Raw genomic sequence first — 20,309 nt, 5'->3', positions numbered from 1 at the left:
GGCCAAAGTATTCATGTCGTCTGAACTATTTGCTATAAAGTGAAAGCTACAACTTCACAGCCTCTCTCCGAAAGGCTTCACAACAGGCTTCAGTTTGCTGTGAATGGATTCAGGCAACCTTATCCACCCAAATGATGGCTGCATCCAGGCAAGGTGAAAAAAAGGAAATGCAATGAACCACCAGATTTCTTTTCCTTTGAGAGCTGGCTTTGGATTTTGAAGTGGTGACATAAGGTATCATCATGGATCTCTCTCTTGCACAGCTAAAATTCAATTCTTTGTGAATTCATCTTTGTTTCTGATAAACAAGAATTTCAAATCTGGCACAAGAAGTTTAGGATCTAGCCATGGGCGTAGGCAGGGGGGCAGGAGGGGGCAATTGCCCCCCCTAGAAGCAAAGGCTGAGGGGCGCAGCAGTGTGGCAGCCCCAGGCTCCCGCTCCCGGCGTGAAGCTCCAGAGTCGCGCAGGGAACGCGAGCCTGTGGCTGCCTCCTCCGCGCCTCCCAGGTCTTCGGAGGAGGCGGCTCCAGGCTCCCGCTCCCAACGCGAGCCTGGGGCCGCCTCCTCCGAAGACCTGGGAGGCGCGGAGGAGGCAGCCACAGGCTCGCGTTCCCGGCGTGACTCTGGAGCTTCGCGCCGGGAGCGGGAGCCTGGGGCCGCCTCCTCGGAAGACCTGGGAGGCGCAGGCCACGTGCCCCCACCCACATTTCCGCTGTGGCCCCTCCCCTCCCGCCCCTTGCCCCCCCTAATTTTGATCCTGGCTACGCCCCTGGATCTAGCTCAAAATGGTTAAAATGCTTTTTTCGAAAGGCTTCAGAGAACAGGAATCGACCATATCCAAAACACAGCCTGCTATTCTGCTGTAAAGTTGTTGAAAAAGTTGCAGGTAAAATCTAATGCTCTCGTTCACAAACAGAAGGCCTCTCTAGTTTTGGGGATCCAAGAAAATTAAGATCATACTGGGTGGGATGCCTGGCTTCTCCCCTCCTTCTGCTGCTTTCTTCACTGTTCCCCACTGAGGGGATGAGACGGTGTCCTTACAGTGCACATTGCCAAAGAAAGATTTAGATGCCACCCCAGGTTAAAAATTAGACCGTTAATCAAAAAATTAATGAGTTTAATTAAAAACAAAATTAATTTTCTCTCTCTGAATTTTATTTCATTATTCTAGGCGACTGGGAGAACAATTCACTTCTTGACAGCATGCTAAGAAGAAGATGCGTCAGAAGACTGCACCTGCAAATTGAATGTCTCACCATGAACTTAATCCATGATGAATACAGAGAGGAAGTACTCAATTTAAAGGGGGGGGGATCTTTAGAGTTCTTTAAAGCCCCAAACAGACATGCACACATGCACACCATTTACAAACCTCTAACAAAAGCCCCGATCTAAAATTCAAACCTCCCCCCCCATCAACTCATCAGACATACATTTCCCCACAACTTCCAAATGCAAGACACCAAAAAAGCTAACATCAAAATGCTTTGTTTTGCCACTGAAACATTGAGACCAGGAGCCAAAGAGGAGGTGGGATCATTTCAGGAGCCACTGAAACGCAGCATGAATGGCTTAGAGACCCTAAGATGTTTCGAATCAGCTGGCAAGTTCCATATACCTTGCAGGATGTTCAGCTGACTGGAGGGAACTGGGGGGGGGGGGAGGGAGGGTTGCATGGCTGGTGTCCAGGAATTCAGCCAGGCTTTTGGGATATATTTAAAAGAGCTTTCTCTTTTTTTAAAAAAAGAAGTGTCTTTCTGAACAATGCCCAGCATATCATCAGTTCACGTTGTGAAACTTGCCAAGGTCTACTTCCTTACATTTCTGCCTACTGAGAAGATTAAAAAGGATTTTCAGTTTCTCCCTCTTAGCAGGTTAGGCAGCTGACCCATTTTGTGGGTATGTTTAGCTTGGTAAGGGAGCTTTAAGTACCACATACAATGTCCAACTGTGACGGGGGTTGTGTGCTACCTCAGACTAAAAGTGCATTTTTTTAAAAGTTGAAAGAGGAAAAACAGGATGGCATTCTAGTTATTTTAACTTTTCTCCTCCCTGGAAAGCTGCATATGGGAGTAGATATTTAAAAACACACATGCAAACCAACAAATGCACCACTGAGAAATTGCACCACAAATACTTGCAAGGAAGAGAAGTGCCAGCGTGTTTTTTTAATACAGCGGTATTATCAAAAAACTACTAATTTCCCCAAGAGATTTCTTTGCTTTTTTTTTTTAGCCTGACACACAAGTGCTTATAATCACCAGAAGTCCTCATTTTCAGCTCTAGATAGAAACATCTATTAGCAGCAGCTGGCAAAAAGGATAGTGTTTGTGCTGCAATGGGGTGGAGGATAAAGAAAACATGTGCTTCTAGTGCTCTCAGCATGTTCCCACGAGGTTTACAGGGGTAAGAAGCAGGGGGAGGGGAGCACTATTTGATGTGGTGGAACTGTGGGGGTCTTTTACAAGGAGGATCTGGGAATTATCCTTATGAAGGGAAAGCTCTCTTATTTAGCCTGCACCCTACTGGCAGGATGTCCAGCTGTAAGAGGTCAGGGCACCTGCACCTTTGACAGTTGTGTGGAAGAGGGAATTTCAGCAGGTGTAATTTGTCAGTAGATTCACTCTTCTGCACAGGAGCCCAGTTCTGTTTTGCACCTGGCCACCCCTACCTGAACTAAACGCACCGACCTCGGCCCATACCAGGCAATGTTTGCTGCTAGACGCTTGGCCTGGGAAGCTAAAGAAGGTGGCCATAATATGGAAACCCTAAGTTTAGGTATTGCAGATTTTGGTCCACAGAACCAGTGGTATAGTGTGGGGGGAGCTGAAGGGGCCATCACCCAGACAGTTTTTTTGGACCCTACCCCATCGTGAGCTGCTGCAACAAGCGTGTGCCCTGGGCCCTCCCTGCGAGCCCAGCGCTGCTTGCAAAAGCAGCACTGGGCTCACAGGGAGGGCCAGAGCTCACATCTGCTTGTGGTACCCCACAAGCCCCGCCTCATTTTTGTGAGTCTCACAAAGCGATGCTGGGCTTGTGGGGTGCCATGAGTGCGCCCCACTTTGTAGCAGTGGGCAGGGACTGCTCTGGTGGTGCACCCCACCCATGGCTCCACCCCTACAGTGTGCCCTGCATGTGTGCATGCCCCTGGGTGCAAGCGGGGAACTCTTTGCCGCTGTGCAGAACTGCAGCACAGGAAAGATGTTCCAAACAGCAGGCTGCAGTTCATTCAAAGCTTCTGGCTCTGCGGTGGGCTTAGATGTGGTCCCTTGCTGTGGACTCCAGATACCTCTTTACTTCTTTGCCCACTTCCCCAAACTCCAGACCACATGGAGATAACTAGTGGCAAACAAGAAGGTGCAACAGCCTGCTGGAAGAACCAGGGAAGGGCCAGCACACAAGGCAGTGTGACAGGGCTCAGAATACAGAGGCACAAAATGGAACGATGCAGAACTACTTTGACTGCTGTAGGAAAAGAGAAAGCTGAAAACCTTGCAATGCCAAACTGAACAAAGAACTGTCACCAGGCTTGGGACTTGCATTGGTGCAAACACTCCTCACCCTTCTTTCTCCCCTATAAAAAGCAAAACAAAAGTGGTTGGGAGAACAGGTGTGTGTGTGTGCGGCAGGCAGGGAGCAAAAGAGTCAACCTCTGGACCCTGAAAGGAAATTAGCAGGAAATGCAAGGACTCGTGGCTTTCACTTCCACGGTAGAAGGCTAGCCTACTTCAAACTGATTCTTTTGCACACTCCCATCAAGTCTGTTACCAAGTTGTATGATGCTTATCTGTCCTCAGCTGGTGAGAAGCCAGCAGCAATCAATGCTAATACTGTCAAGCTTTGCCTTTTATTGCCGGGAGTTACACCAAAATCTGTCTGCAAAGCGGGAAGATGAAGCTATTAGTGAGCGTCAAACTCTAAAGGGCGCTAAAGTCCTACCTATATACTACACAATACAGACATTCCGTGTGAAAAAACATGCATGGGCATTGTCATGAGAGAAGGGCATGAAGGAGGGGAAGACTGCTACCTGCTTTCTGTGACTTGGTCCTCCAACCGCTCACCATATGGAAGAAGAAGGGAAAATCCACTGCCGAAAGGACTTCTAATCCCAACACCCTCAGCGTGGAATAATTATTTAGCCGCCACATTGCTGGTGCAGAGAAATGGGATACTATTCAGGGGGCAGCCCAGGGGAGACAAAAAAAAAAAGTCTGTCCAGAAAACTCTTGCATCTAGATCCGTGTGCTACGTATAACCAGGTGCTTGAAAGGAAAGCAGGCTCCTATGAGACATCTGCTCTAAGTGGCCAGTTTCCTTTAAAAAACAAACATACATACCTGGGGTAAATGGTGGAAATAAAAGTGTTTGCCCACATCTCACAGCAGAGATGTCTGCTGCATATGAACAGAGCTATCGGAATGATGAGAGAGCCCAGAAAATAATCCAATTTTGGAACCATGTTTTCCAGCTGTCTTTGGAATAGCCACAACAAAGAAGGCTCTCCAGTATGGCACAAAATTTGGCTGGGCTGCTTGCTAGTCCTATCCATGTACTGCAAGATAAGGAAAACAAAAGGAAAGGGGTGGTAGGTTACTAGATTTTGATTGCATGAAAGGACTGGTTGAAAAAGGAGGAAATTGTCCTTGCTAGCAAATTAGTTTTTAATGGTTGCCTTCCCAGATTACCTGCTCCTGACCTGCAGCTAGAAAAGTGAGTGTTGACTGAGTGGAGCTGGTGCAAGTGACATTGGCATTGGGAGTCAGGATGAAAACTGCTACCCAGCATCCTGGAACCCAATTCCAGCAAAACGTCAGCAATTCCTAAAACAACTAGAATGGCCCCAGGATGTCCTGGCTTGATAATTATTTGGGTAATCTCAGAATCCAAAGAGTGTTCTGAGTCAGATAGGTCTTCCCGGTACCCCCTGTCAGTTTTACAGTCTACTTTTAGGCCAATGGGAAACAATGACCCTTCACTCTCAAAATGATGCAAAAGTGAGTAACCCGGGGTGGAGGATGGGGGGGGGGACGACAAATGGCCTGGAAACTCAGAGGGATTTCAAAGTGTGAACAGATTTTTTGGGGATTGCGAGATAAGGGGAACAAGGAACACACACACATACATACACACACACACCATGTCAATTTTTTGGAGTGAAACCAAACATGACTCACACCATTAATGTTATGGCTAACCCAACCAATATCAACATTTCTCCTGTGGAGCACAGTAATAAGCACATTTTCATGGATGCATTTGGGTGGAGGGGAAAGGAGGGTGGATATGTACAACTATGGACGGACAGAGGACCCTGGCCACTTTAGCTTTTCACTGCTTCCCGCTCTTTGTTTTCGGCGTCTTCTGGGTACGCGTGCCAGGTCAGTCTCTCTTCATAAAACGCTATCACAATTTGAGGGCACTTGACGTTGGCTTCTTTCGCTAGAACCAGGTCAGCCTCATCCGTATCTTTCCTGAAGAGATAAGCGAGGACAACAAGAGAAGGACTCGTCACTAGTTGATCAAGTAGTCACACACACACCCCTAATTGATTGGTACATTAAAAAAGAGAAGCTGGGCTCATGTAACCTGCCTGAAGGCAGCAGCACCAGAGTAGGAGAAAACATATTTCAGCTGTCAATTAACTGGGAGAAGGAGGAAGGCAGCTACTGCGACCCCAGTGGTGTGCGTGTGTTGCATACATTAATTGTCAATTAAAGGACTTTCAGTGAAGAAGCAATTTATAAATAAAATATACATATGCAACACTTATAACAGGCTGCACGTGTTGACAGGCATAATCAATAAATGAATCAACTAAATATTTAGTTGATTAATGGGAGCAATTCTAAATCAATGAGACTGAATTAAAGCCATACTTGTTTTACATTTCAAGGTGATTTGGTCGTGGTATCTTTTACAAAAAGGAAGAAAAGTTGGGGGGGGGGGAGAAAAAGAAAAAGATTGAAAGATGGCCTTTCCTATTAGTTAGGTTGTTGTTTTTGTTTTTATTATGTATTTTGTGGTTTTATATCTTGATTTTAGTCTCTGAACCGTCCTGAGACCCCCGGGTATAGGGCTAAATAATAAATAATAATAATAATAATAAATAGCTTTTGTTCATAAATGGTTAATTAAACTTAAATTTCCTCCAATATCACAATGAACTGATTGAAGCACAGGTGGTTTATCAACTTTAAAATAAAATAAAAAAGTTTGACAATCTCATTATATACTATTTAGTGTCCTGTCAGCAACTGGATTTCTGGAGGACTCTTTGAGGAGGGAGCAAGGGATGCCTGCCAACAATTTATTTTGCCACAGTTGCCTTTTATCCTCTAGGCTGGTAACTGGAGGGCCAGAGGTTGGCATCTCCGAGGGTACCCAATCTGACACAAGTGCCTCCAGTTGCTGAACCCAATCCTAGTGCAGCAACACTGGTGTCCTAACCAGTGTTTGAGTGTATACTCAAACAGAAATCTCTGCATTTCTCCCTTTTTCCTGCTCCGATTGATGAGGGGGCACAAACACAATTTTCTCTGCTGTACCGCTTCTCCAAGAAGTGACTTTAAGATTAAGGCTGGGTTGCCAAAAGAAAGTGACACTGTAGACTTCTTTTCCCATTGAAAGTATGAGAAGAGGGGAGAGGAAGCACAGAGCAATGCCTGGCCCTCAACCTTTCTAGGAATTGTACAGTTATGGGCAGGTGTGCAACATTCAATCAATTAATTAGTTAGATCAATCAATTAAAAATACTCCATTTGGTTAAAAATGTGCACATGATTACACACAGCACAACCAAGCACACACTGCAGGCAATACTACTGACTAAAATTGAATGATTCTTTCAAGCCTGATTGCAGCAGATGGAAGGGACCCTGTCTGCTCCAGGGAAGGATTGTCTGGGCACATGTTTGCCCAGGATTGCCATGTTGGAAACCCCTGATTTAAAACAAAAGAAGCATGGTTTTCTTTTTTGTTTTACCCCTATGCAAATGTAATTGATTAATAATTAATCCCTAATTTTATTTTTTTACACCACCCAGAAAACTGTTGCTGTTGAGCAACTGATAAATGGTTGATTAAGGTAAATGACAGCCAGAGTTTGAAATGTTTCCACCTAACATAATAGAGGCTAAATACAGTACAAAATTCTAAAATTCTACAAGGCAGGCTTAGGCAGTATGTGGACCGAGAACTCCCAGAAGTGCAAGCTGGATTTCGAAAGGGCAGAGGAACCAGAGACCAAATAGCAAACATGCGCTGGATTATGGAGAAAGCTAGAGAGTTCCAGAAAAACGTCTACTTCTGCTTCATTGACTATGCAAAAGCCTTTGACTGTGTCGACCACAGCAAACTATGGCAAGTTCTTAAAGAAATAGGAAGTGCCTGATCACCTCATCTGTCTCCTGAGAAATCTCTATGTGGGACAAGAAGCTACAGTTAGAACTGGATATGGAACAACTGATTGGTTCAAAATTGGGAAAGGAGTACGACAAGGTTGTATATTGTCTCCCTGCTTATTTAACTTATATGCAGAATTCATCATGCGAAAGGCTGGACTAGATGAATCCCAAGCCGGAATTAAGATTGCCGGAAGAAATATCAACAACCTCAGATATGCAGATGACACAATCTTGATGGCAGAAAGCGAGGAGGAATTAAAGAACCTTTTAATGAGGATGAAAGAGGAGAGCGCAAAATATGGTCTGAAGCTCAACATCAAAAAAACCAAGATCATGGCCACTGGTCCCATCACCTCCTGGCAAATAGAAGGGGAAGAAATGGAGGCAGTGAGAGATTTTACTTTCTTGGGCTCCTTGATCACTGCAGATGGTGACAGCAGTCACGAAATTAAAAGACGCCTGCTTCTTGGGAGAAAAGCAATGACAAACCTAGACAGCATCTTAAAAAGCAGAGACATCACCTTGCCGACAAAGGTCCGTATAGTTAAAGCTAAGGTTTTCCCAGTAGTGATATAAAGAAGGCTGATCGCCGAAGAATTGATGCTTTTGAATTATGGTGCTGGAGGAGACTCTTGAGAGTCCCATGGACTGCAAGAAGATCAAACCTATCCATTCTGAAGGAAATCAGCCCTGAGTGCTCCCTGGAAGGACAGATCGTGAAGCTGAGGCTCCAATACTTTGGCCACCTCATGAGAAGAGAAGAATCCTTGGAAAAGACCCTGATGTTGGGAAAGATTGAGGGCACTAGGAGAAGGGGACGTCAGAGGACAAGATGGTTGGACAGTGTTCTCAAAGCTACGAACATGAGTTTGACCAAACTGCGGGAGGCAGTGCAAGACAGGAGTGCCTGGCGTGCTATGGTCCATGGGGTCACGAAGAGTCGGACACGACTAAACGACTAAACAACAACAGTACAAAAAGGTGCCCACTTTTCCTGGATCTCTAGAAGCATAGAATTTAGCTCCTGTACTTGTCCACACAATCATTTGATGGCACAGCATATTGAAAACTGCTACTATAAGAAAACTTTTTAGTTATTTTCCCCCCCAGCTTAACTTTGTTTCAATTTGTTTACAATGCTTAAAATGTTGTGCTCCAAAAGGTCAACTCCCAGGATTTCTTTCTTTCTTTACTCTTTTGGCAGGACTGGAGGCTTCTGCTGTGTGTGTGTTATAGAGATTCCTATTTTAAAATGCATTTCCTATTTTAATATCTCAAGGGAACTGCATGCAACCGATGAAGAAATAATATAGTGGAATGTACAACTACACGAGATGAAATGTAAGCTTGCTTTGTAATCTAGCATCTTTTTTTAGAAAATTAGGATAGGCAAAGGCAAAACGGAGGTAAGACAAGGGTATACAAAGAGGACAATTGAGCTTGACCAGTATACTACAATAACAAGAACAAAAATGGGCAATATGGCCTGGATGTCCATCCACTCTCATTTTCTATGCCTTGCTTTGAGCTCAAAAGCTTCTGGTGATACCTGCACCAATTCCTGAGCTTTCTGTAAAGGCATTGCAAAGTTGCTAGTCATAGCGTATCCCATGGCATTTACTGGTAAAGGCTACCTAGCACAGATTAGGGCTACAAACTTTTTAATTAACTGGTGCAATCAACTCAAGACTTCATTACCAGTTAACCTCCACTCCCAACACATACACAATGGTATTTATGAGAGGCTATAGCAACTAAACAGTCTGGGACCAGAACTCTTCAACAGCCTGCCATTATGGAGACTTCACAGCTATGCTGGCTCCATCCTGCACCACATTTGATAAGGTAAATTTGCAGACTGCTTTTCCTTCTGTTTGTGCCCAACATTAACAGTTACACCCTGGGAGGCAAAGGTTTTCACGGCTGTTGTCAGAAACTGAAGCAGGTAAAAGCTCACTTTTACTGACTTTTTATTATTCAGCTGATGAAAAATAAAATATTGACAAATTGCCTTTCCTTAAACAATACATTGTTTATTAATTTACAAGCTACTTCTCTTCGCTTAAAGATCCCCAAAACAAAACACTCATTCAAGTTTTACATTTTGTCAATCTAAATAAATCTACTGATCTATTATACATATTATTGGTGAGCATTTTAGGTTCTTTTTACTCATTTTTAATATTTGCTTTCAAAAGTCACTTTGAGTTTACCTTTCTGAGAAAAGCAATAAATATAATAAGTAATTATGGCAAAATACTTGAGTAGATATAAGGTGCACTGTAAGTCCCAACTGAGTGCAATTCAGTAAATGCAATTCCCAAGTAAATGGGACAGGGTTGCAACCTTAATTCAAAAGAATTCATTTAAATGTCAGATAGCAAACATGTTTCATTAATGACCACTGAATGATGTCAGCTGCAAAGGTAAGATTTAAAAGTGATCCAACACAGAGTACAGATTAATTAAAATTAGTGTAGTTAAACTTCACAATCTGTTTCTGCAGTATTTTGCAACAGAAATTATTCCCACTGCCTAAAAAGAGATTAGTTCTTTTGAAGTAATTAATTTACCCAATAATAGCAAATGTGATCCAGGGGATGATTTGGTTGTGTACCTATAAGCCCAGGGCTCAAACCAAAGCCTTGGACAAGCTACATTCCCTTAACAACAGCAATCACAGCAAAATAGTTCACAGGGTTGAATGGTGCTGAACACTGTAAATAACCCTTGCACATCATTCAAAACAGTCTACAAAATATCATCGTGTTAATCTGGAAAGCATTTGTCTCATTGAACAGATTTCTTGCTCTACAAAATTCAAGTGAGCTGGAAATTTCAAGCTTGGATGTTCATCAGCTATTAATCATTGCCTTCCTTAGATGCATCACCTGGGACCAGGCTAGCATTGGACCTGGGCCTCATATAAATGACTTTTTTAAAAAACATTTGATTGTTCCACACAGGTGATTTACCAAAGGTGAAGTTCTCCAGATTGGGATTGTAGCCCTTACCGGGTATGGGAGTGTATTTCCCATAGCTGCCAAGTTATCCCTTATTTTAAGGGATTTTCCCTTATGCTGAATAGGCTTCCTCGCAAGAAAAGGGAAAACTTGGCAGCTATGGTATTTCCGCGACCAAGAGGTGCCAGAAAATACCCCTGGATACCCAGGGCGTTTGGTCACGTAGTAGAATGAACCAGGGAGAGGTGAAGCTACCAATTCTTCTCCCTGAGTTCCTTGTCCCTGTGTTCCCTCCAGCCCCCTCCTCCAAGGCGCTGTGTGCAGCTGGCTCCCCTCCCCCACTCTGTCTCAAGAGGATCAGGCACCATCCATCTCAACCCCGCCAGCTTCAGAGACAGCAAAGCAGGACAAGGGCTTATTATCTCTGCTGCATTGCTACAGGGGAGGAGGTCCCAGTATCGAAATCTTGCGAGGCTGGGAGGCTGGGGGTGGCGGAGGGGAGTTGAGGAGCAAGAGGCAGCTCCCTTGAACACAGCTGTGCTATAACCTCTGCCAGGCAGATAAACCAGACTCCCAGCTCTTTGTTTCGCCTGCTGGTGGGGGAGGGGCTGCTGCATATGCAGCATGGCCATCTCTCTCTCTCTCTCTCTCTCTCTCTCTCTCTCTCTCTCTCTCTCTCTCTCTCTCTCTGCCCAGAGAGGCTTCCAGCTGAGATAAGCCCAGGAGCAAAAACAAGAGGCAAGTCAAAACCTTTCCAGAAGGGTTTCCTGTGCTCTCTACTATTTCTTCTTCTGGGGGGGGGGGCGCAGATGTGGAGGGAAGGGGCTTGTGTATCTTGCAAAGCATGACATACAAGCTCCAGGTGTACAGCATTTTTGCAAAGCAGAGGGAAAACAAAGCCTTAGGAATGAAGTGTCCTTGGGCCATTTCGCCACAGCACATCACCCTAGACTACTCTAGTAATTTATTGGCTGCTTTAAGAAGGGCCGCCAGAGAGCAGAAAAACCAGACAACAGGGTCAATATTTTTTTAAAAAGAAGCACACTCACCATTTCATTAGGAACATTAAATCGCCGCAAGAGTCTGTGGCTCCAATGATCTTTTCCGGCTCCAATCCTCTTTCAAAGCCCCTGGCAATATCGGTGCTCTGGTAGAAAGAAAGACAGAGAAAGAGAAAGGCAGTTACAAAAACAATTCTTTCCTCCTCCCGGTTTTTGGCCATTTGTTAATCTCCCTCAACCATGAGGCAGAGGGGCTTCAAAGGGCACCAAGAATCAGGTGATAAACAGATGTGGTACATGGCTTGATGGTAATTAGCAGATGAGGGAAGAGGCCTTATCATCTTTTTTCTTCTCTTTTCTTTGACATATCTTCTTTATGAAATGTTTGGGGAGAGGGGGAAGGGGGAAAGAAACCTTAAAAGAGTGGGGGAGGGAGAGAGGTAGAGAGAAAGAGAGAGAAGAGAAATAAAGAGTCGCCATTAAAATGGGCTAGCAAAGCGATGGATAGATCTAGGGAATTAAGTCATCTTGCCTTTGCAGCTGCTGCAGCAGCAGTAGCAGCAGCCATTCGTGATTTCCAAGGCTCCCCATCCCTGCTACGCCTCCCCCGCTCCAGAGCGCACCACCTCTACGGGCTCTCACACGGTCCTTGAGGTCTTTGTGCCGGTGCCGTCAATGGGTGTGTCCCATTCATGCAGTTGGGGAGCTTTTTTGGTTTGTTTTTTTGTTTGCAAGGAGAGAGCTTAAACCGCCGGGGCCCCAGACAAGGGTCGGTCAGCTCCCTCTGCACATACCATCTGAAGGCTGGTAACAGCGTTCAGTTGCTGCAAGCCTGGAGCGAGCGTTTTCTCCCTGCTTTGCAGCAGCACCGCCACACGCTATTCTGCGGGAGATCCACACATTTGTTGCCCACATATACTGTCTAGTAGATGCGGCTATGCAGACCAAGCAGTTAACAAAGAGGCAGACGGCTTGACTTTTTTTGAGGAAATAAAAGCAATTGCCAAATGAAGAGGAAGAAGGGATTTTTTTAAAAAATCAATCTGTGTGTGGAGGGGGGGGGGAGAATACAGACGAAAACTCTAGGGGACCTTGGGGGGAACTAATGAATCCACAAATCATGTAATAAAATACAACACTTCATTTCTCAGCTTCTTCATATTGCATAAGAAATCCAGACCAAACACTTGGTTTAGGAAAGTTTGGGCTAACAATCACCTCTGGCTTTAGTTAAGAACACTTTAAATTGAACTCATAACAGGGCCAGAACAAGATCATGTCTGTGTGGAAAATTGTAACATATGAGGGGGGGGGCTATTTCCACCAAAAAAAATGGATGGGGGGGCTTAGTCAAAACTGGCCACTAAGATTACTGAGCCCTTACAACAAATATCTAACTCAACAGGTATGTATATGGGCATTTAAAAAAAAAAACCTTACTCCCCAAAGTGCTGGTGGCCATTATGGATCTATAGCTGTTACAACTCCCAACAGCTGTTAGAAAAGGATAACTGCTTTAAATGAAAGATTTGTTGCGTAAAGAGAATCTCTTGTGTGAACAGTAATTGGATAGTGTGCTAGCCAAAACAAACAAGCAAAAGTGTTCTCTTTTTGAACTATTGAGTCTCCAGTAGCTATTGTTATTTGCTGTGATCTCTAAAAAAGTCAGAGTGTTAGCAAGACCCTAGCAGATGGCTCAATATAAGGGCCAAAGCTACACATGGCTTTAAAAAGAGAAGAATGTGGTGTGTGTGTGTGTGTGAGTGAGAGAGAGAGAGAGAGAGAGAGAGAGAGAGAGAGAGAGAGAGAGAGATTTCACTCCAAAGGGCATGTGCATTGAGGAGGTGCTGAAGTCCCCCTTGTACATTCTCCCCATGCCCCCTTTGTGCTTTAAAATCACATGCCCCACCCACCTAACATATGACTGGAGGAGACCCATGAAGGAGACACAGGTTGCATGCCACCATTACACAATCCAAGTTTTGCCTTGGATTACCAACTAAGTTAAAAAGCAATCTGCGCTGGAACTGAGACCAGTGCTCAGTGCTGTCTCACTCTGCCTTACCAAACAGCCTAGCTGCACATGGAGATTTGTTTGTTTACGTTTTAATCTAAGTTTTACTTAAGAGAATACATACTGAAATTAATGGACCTAACCTAGCCATGTTCACTAATACCAATGAGTGCACTTCAAGTGAAACTTAGCTGACTACCTACCCATCTCTATTAAATCTCCCTCACCACAGAAAGTTTCATACACTTATTTTATTTATTTAAATATTTTCATGCCTCCCTTCAGTAGAACTCCTAGGGTGGCTTGCAAGAAAATGAGAAAAACAAAAAAAAAACCGTTAACAACAAATATAAAAACAATAATCCAATAGCGCAACTAATCTTTGAGCACACTGCTGAAAATGTGAGCAGCCAGGAATGCACAACAGTCTTAATCTGAGATACAGGATCTCTTATATGGCACATAGATACAGAACTCATCTTTTTCACAGGCCTCCCTGTGTTCCTCTCCCTTAAAGAGCACCACAGGCTCTAGTGTGGAGACTGGAATCAACGTTGTATAATCAGTGCACTGAGCTTTGGTAACCAAAGCATATACCAAAGAGAGAATAATGCTTGTGCGCTGCAAACTTCCTCTTGAAAATCACAACTTTTGATGTGGTTTCAGTGGCTAGGTCACACGGATATGGGATTTTCACAGGATGCATTTTATATGCGATTATTTAAAACATTTTAAATATCTATGTTTACTTGTCACCCTAAGCTCTGGAATGGGGCTAGATGGATGTTTGAATGCCTTTCCGGCTCCCCGCTTGCGCATCACATTTATATCCTGCAGCTCCTGTTAGGAGTTCAATGCCATCTCACTTTATCCTCACAATTCTGAGGGGTAAGTTAGACTAAGAGAAGCAGAGTAACTTGCTCAAGGTCATCTAGTGAGCCTGTGGTCCAAATTCCATGCTTCATCCACTACTACACCACACTGGCTTTCCAAAGAAGGGAGCACTGTGAATTGAGCTTCTAGCTGGTGCAGACATGACACTTAACCATGATTAAACATAACAAATGGCCTCAGCCTTACTATCTGGGTTCTCATCAGCTGCAAACTAAAATGTGAAAGCATGACTTAAAGCAAGATTGCTAATAGCAGTCACGACATCTATGGTTTCATCCCTGTCTGTGCAGGCCACTACACCAGAGAGATGGGAATGCCGAGTAGACATATTGCAAGTCAAAAAGCAGGTCTTTTCCAAACTAATATTCACAGTCTTCCTATCTGTGGCTCAGCCTCCACCTGCTAGTGTAGGGAGAAATGCAGTGGCAGCTGACAATCTCCATTCTGGAGCAGAAGCCACCTGAAGTGTCCAACAGAATGGGGGAAGGGAAATGAAAGAAGTTACCATTTAGTGTCTGCTTCAAGAGAAGCCACAGGATTCCAGACAAAGGAATAGTACTCTAGCGGGTTCCAACATTTCTCTGACTCATTCCACACCTTCCGAAACAAATCCTGTGCTTTGTTGGGGATGGGAAAGAACAGCACGGGAGGGTTGTCACTAGTAGACTTTGAACATGACAATGACCACTCTCAGCGCTTTGGATTGAATCTGTGTCACTTGAGGTACTGTTGAGGTGGCTAAGATGCCTGGAGCCTCAGATCCTTGATGAAACTTCACCCTGCTCCTAGAATTGCCCAAAAGTTGTCAAGGAGGAATGCCCTTGGCTCATCTGCCTGCCAATGGTACAATGCTAACTTGTATGATGTTGCTTTGCCCTTAGTTAGGCAAAATAGAGCAGGGTCAGAGAGCATCTGGAGCTCCCGAAGAAGGCAGGTGAGACAAAGGACACCACTGAAAGCTGCAGAGGAACAGTCCCTCTTTCCTCTTATGCACACAGTCAGGGCAGCTCAGCACAGCTAACTGCTGTTTGAGTCCAGGCCGGGTACACTGGAGAAAACTTCAGCAGTGTGGGCGAGTGGGAAAGTGAAACCTTGGATGGTGAATCCACGGGGCGGTCACTCCCTCCCTCCCTCCCTCTACCTGCCTGCCACCATTCTCCCACCTCCTGGGTGCCATTGTTGCTGATGTTGGTGCTGCCGTGCCCCCAGGCCAATTGCCTCTGTCAGGAGGGTAGCACAGGTCTGGTTTGTACCTTGGAATGTAGTCTGTCCTCTGTTCTGAATAGGGTTGCCCAAGGAAGGCAGACAGGAAGCAAGAGAGCGCGACAGGCAATCACTGTCCTTTATCTCATCACCACACATTCAGTCCCAATGCATTGAAGTGGCAGCCAGTCCTCACTTGAGTAGAGACGATAAGTAAGGACGCAGCACAGCCTCCTCCTACCAGTATCCAATCCACGTTAGCCAAGCTCCTTTGAACATATCCCATGTTTTTCCCCTTTGGGGAAGAAAATGCCAAGGAAATCATCATCACTGTTCCCCTCTCTTGGCAGAGGAAAAGAATAGCTGCAGTTGACTTGTACACTTAACAAAGATACAACCATTGTGATGCCCACCCCCACTTGCTATTGGCTGTGATAAATGTTACCAGAGCAACAGAACCTCATAATCCCCACATTGGCTACCAAAATGTCACTCACTGCCCATTAACATGAGGTCTACAAAGATGCTAGTCTGATTAGTGGTGGACTCTTTGCTGGTCCATAGGTCCCAGCACCTGAGCATTTTGACTGCTGAGGCAGACCCTGCTCAAAAGCCTAGACTGTCGTTTGACCGTATGCTTTAAATCTTAACTGCTGAAAGGATTCGAAACTGTGGTTACCACTAGCTACGGTTAAGTGTTATGTCTGCAACTGGCCCTAATGGACAAGTCCTAAAAACCTGAGGCACTATGTCCAAGGGGAATCGTGGCATGTTAAAATGCTGGAGGAGACAGGATGTTTCGGCAGGAACCAAACCACTCATTTTCACAGTGGACAGTTTTACTTCTCAAACTTTAAGGAGAATACATAATGGGTTATAAAACTGTAATCCAAACGCACTAAGGATAACCTGCTGGATATGAAATATACGACCTTATTACCCCTTATGATTTCATTAAGGACCGACAGTAGCAGTGCAGGTTTGAATCTCTAGTGACTTAGCCATAATTTTGTACAGACACAGCTGTAAAGGGCAGGGCATTTCTTCAAATAAGGTTATAAAAAAATAACGAACACACAGAACTGCAGAAGATTTTTCTCCTCCAGGAAAGGCAAGACAAGACATAAAATGCCACTCAACAGATCCTCATTCATACCAAATTTCATATGTTCACATTCCCCTATAAAGATGTTTTAATAACCCATGTTCTCATGTCTTCTCATGCATTGGCAAGTGAATTCGGCAACTTTTAAAATGAAGGGGAGAAATGCCATTAAGCTTTAACCAACGAAGGTGATACATTTGACCTTCACAGTATTTCCAATACCTGTAAGTTAGTCAGCAAGAGCATTTTCTTTACAACATCATATATAGAGTGGTGTGTGCTTTGTCATTTGAAGGCCCCATTGTGCAAGCATGGAGCAGGGCACAGAAACTAGCAGCCTTAGAACCTCAGATTAATGTAAGACTGCAAAGATAAACCAGAAAGTCATGAACTCTCACAAGTGGTAAGAATGGAGGGAGCAGAATTCCAGTGCCCCACATTGGGTCATTTGCAGAATTAATTATGTGGGAAATATATTGATACTGTGTACACAGGACATAGGTTGTACCCCGAGATACATGAGTGGAAAGCAGCTCACACAGCCAGTCTTTCCCTGCCCTCCTGCATCTTCGAAAAGCATCTCTAGAGAGTCAGGGGAACCTATCAAATATTGTGAGCTGTGTTTTATGCAGTAGGAGGGAAGAACCGCAATTCCCTCCTCCCACTACAGCCCCATAAGAGACAGCCCACAACATTTGATACGTCCCTCTGACATTTTGGAGAAGCTTTTCACATCGTACAGATGGCTGCCCAGAGGAAGGAGGGAAAGACCAGTTGCAGAAGCAGAGCTTTGTATGCAACCCATAGAATTTTGATTCCTCTCAGCAGAGAACACACGGGCCTGATCACACCGAGGCAGCTTGCGTTTTCTAAGTGAATTGTAACAATTTATCCTTCAAATTCTTTTTAGCTTGGATGCCTCACGAAAATCATATAAGGGTTTGAAATATGGAGTAATGACTCCTAGTAAAGATATAACAAGGCTTTATCTCGCCTATCTCAAAAAAGGCTTTTCTCTCTGAACATAACTTTGCAACATTCACCTAGAGTTTCATCCAGATCATAGCTACCCACACTCTCTGTACACTAAGCTAGAATTATAGAAGTAGGAGAAAGAAAACGTAGCCTTTTCTCTCTCTATTAAGAGTATCAATAGATTGTCTGGTGCACATTAGCCTTGTATTCATTACAGCCTGCAGTACAAACTGCAGCAATTGACCAGCACAAACTAGAAGTACCAACATGTATGGACTGATGAATGTGGCCAGAAAGCACATCTGTGACCATTCAAAGCCACCATCTAGCCTGCACTTATATCCACAGCATTTACTCTCTTTCTTTGCCAAGATTTTTCAGACACATATACTGCAGCACTCAGAATTTCAACTTTCAGTTGTAAAACCGTGACCCAATCTACTTGTTGCATACGTATTGGGAAAGAACTCTCAGTTGCTTAGAGAGGTGCATTATGTCCTCCCCTCCATAACAGTAATTGAAATATCTAATATTTTTGTAGAAAGCCCAATGCGGCTAACACAAAATTAAAAGCAGTAATAGCAAAAATATCAAAACAATTCCATAAAACTATTAAGATTCTATTAATTCATCACAAGTTAAACAATACTTGATAATATTTCAATAACAAACTACCTAACAAAGTATCAGCATAATAACACCAAGTAATCTTGAAATATTATTCTCCTGTGACCTCTCAAAGGTAAGGAGGACCTTTGACTGTAAGGACACAGCAGTTGAGAAAGATCCATTCTACCTCACTCAGTGCAGGGTCTCGCTTCAGAACTCATATGAGGCTAACTTCAGAACAAGCCTTCCTTTCCTTACCTGCTGTGGCACATCTGCTCTGAGCACCCTGCTGTTAGAGCAGCAGAGGTTAGCCATTTGGGCAGTACATTCTTAGCAGGTGATTCCTGAACCATGGGTCTTGAAATTGCTTCCCCTCCCTCCCCCCCCCAGTTTCTTTTATGTTAAAGCTACTCCTTCCAAAGAAAAGTGACAGAAAATTCAGCAGAACACAATCACAAAAAATAAGCTGTTCCCATATATACACACACAACTCTCTACTTTGATTTGTGGGCTTGTTTACTGTCACAGTTAGAAGAGTGCATTAAAAAGGATTTTGCTTTAGCCAGGCGTTCAAACAGTAAATTGCATTTCTTCCGATCTTAATCTGCTCTAGATAGTACAGTGAGGCTCCCTGCTTGATTGTTAATCTTTATTATATTTTAAAGGCCATAATTATTTTAGCGATTCTTTTCTTTACAATGAGTGGTGGCAATTAGCTCATCCTGTTTTACAGGGTAGCTTTCCCTGAGAGGGGTATGAAAATTGGCACAATGAAGCACAGCCAACCTGAGGCTTTGCTCTGAGGAGGCACCATCTCAACTCCTTGATTTTTAAACTTAAAATCCTAAGGTTTTTTAGGATGCAATTTTAAACTACCAAGTTGAGTGCCACCAGCATACACACATACATCCAGTGCTGGAAGGTGATTATCACTGAGATGGGGCACACCTCTGGAACTGAAAAATGCCAAGGCAAAAAGCTCACCTCTCTCTTCTTTTTTGCTTTGATGTCCTCAGTATTGTTGGCAAGGCTCGACTTCCGCTTGGCACTCTCTGATTTCTCCCGAGGTTTGTTCTCACCTTCCTTCATTTTTTTGTATTTTTTCATAAACTCAGAAATCAGTTCAGGGCAGTCAAGGTTCTTCTCAGGTTCCCAAGTATTATGCTCCCTGACATAGTAAAAGAAGGACAACAATGGGGGACAAAATAACAAACAGAAAAAAGTTGAAAAAGTTCCCATTTAGTGATCACAGACATCAATTAAGAAGTGAAGAATTACCCTGCACAAGAAAACCTGTGTATAGTCATACCTCATGTTACGAATGCTGCGGGTTGCGTACGCCATGGGATACGTATGCGCCGAACCCGGAAGTACTGGAACGGGTTACTTCCAGGTTCGGCGGTTCGTGCATGCACAGACGCGACAAATGACGTCATGTGCAGAAGCTTCATGTCCCATACGCAACATGAGGTACCACTGTATGGAGGAAAAACTATTCCAGGTTTTTAGGGAAGACTGGACATTTAGAAACCAATTCAGTAGACCTGATCCTCATGATGGATTATTCAGAGTAAAATTTGTTTGAATCTCTGAGCGCTTAAACAGAATTCCGTGGCAATTTGGGATTGGTTTCAGCTACAGTGGGAAGAATTCTAAGCACAACATTGCCCTAGTTTCTAAAAATCCAATGCAGCTGCTTAAGAAATTGTCATTCTTCCCTGCCACCTTGATCCTTGCACAGGACTGTTTCCTAAAAAATCAGTTTCTAACCCCTTGCGTTTGAAACATCTTACCAGCCCTGGTTCTAGGAGGTATTTTTGTTTAAAGGGTTACATACTCTATGAGAGATTTCCCCAAATTTACATTAGGAACAACATTAGCAGCATTTAGAGATATTTGTAATAAAGGAATTAATCACACAGTCACTTACGTACAGGGAGGCTTCCTATATACCATAGCTGCAAGAATGCCTACAATGCAAGGGATTTATTCCTGAGAATATAGCCTTGTCTTATATACAAGCTGTTCTAAGAACAGTACCAGAGATACTAAACGAACACAGATTAAATAGGAACAGTTTAATCATATCATTATTAGGTTCAACTAAATAGCACAAGGCACTGAGCAAACATTCACATT

The 20,309-nt window shown here is 43.9% G+C and overlaps 1 protein-coding gene across 5 annotated transcripts in view; it reads right to left on the bottom strand.

The window, feature by feature from the left end:
- Positions 1-3,828: 3,828 nt before the first annotated feature.
- The window catches only part of CBX5 (chromobox 5), a 45,131-nt gene continuing 28,650 nt past the window's right edge, over positions 3,829-20,309 (bottom strand). For all 5 annotated transcript variants that reach the window (XM_035100099.3, XM_035100072.3, XM_088661296.1 and 2 more), the window contains 3 exons: positions 19,155-19,338; positions 11,419-11,516; positions 3,829-5,474 (listed from right to left, as the gene is read on the bottom strand). In XM_035100099.3, coding sequence (XP_034955990.1) covers positions 5,324-5,474; positions 11,419-11,516; positions 19,155-19,338 — 433 coding nt within the window. In that variant the 3' untranslated portion in view covers positions 3,829-5,323. The remainder of the gene's footprint in view (positions 5,475-11,418; positions 11,517-19,154; positions 19,339-20,309) is intronic.

Source organism: Zootoca vivipara, chromosome 2 (genome assembly GCF_965207765.1).
Source record: "Zootoca vivipara chromosome 2, rZooViv2.hap1.1, whole genome shotgun sequence".
NCBI lineage: Eukaryota > Metazoa > Chordata > Lepidosauria > Squamata > Lacertidae > Zootoca > Zootoca vivipara.
The sequence above is the reverse complement of the archived record's forward strand: the minus strand, read 5'-3'. Positions and strand labels throughout refer to the sequence as shown.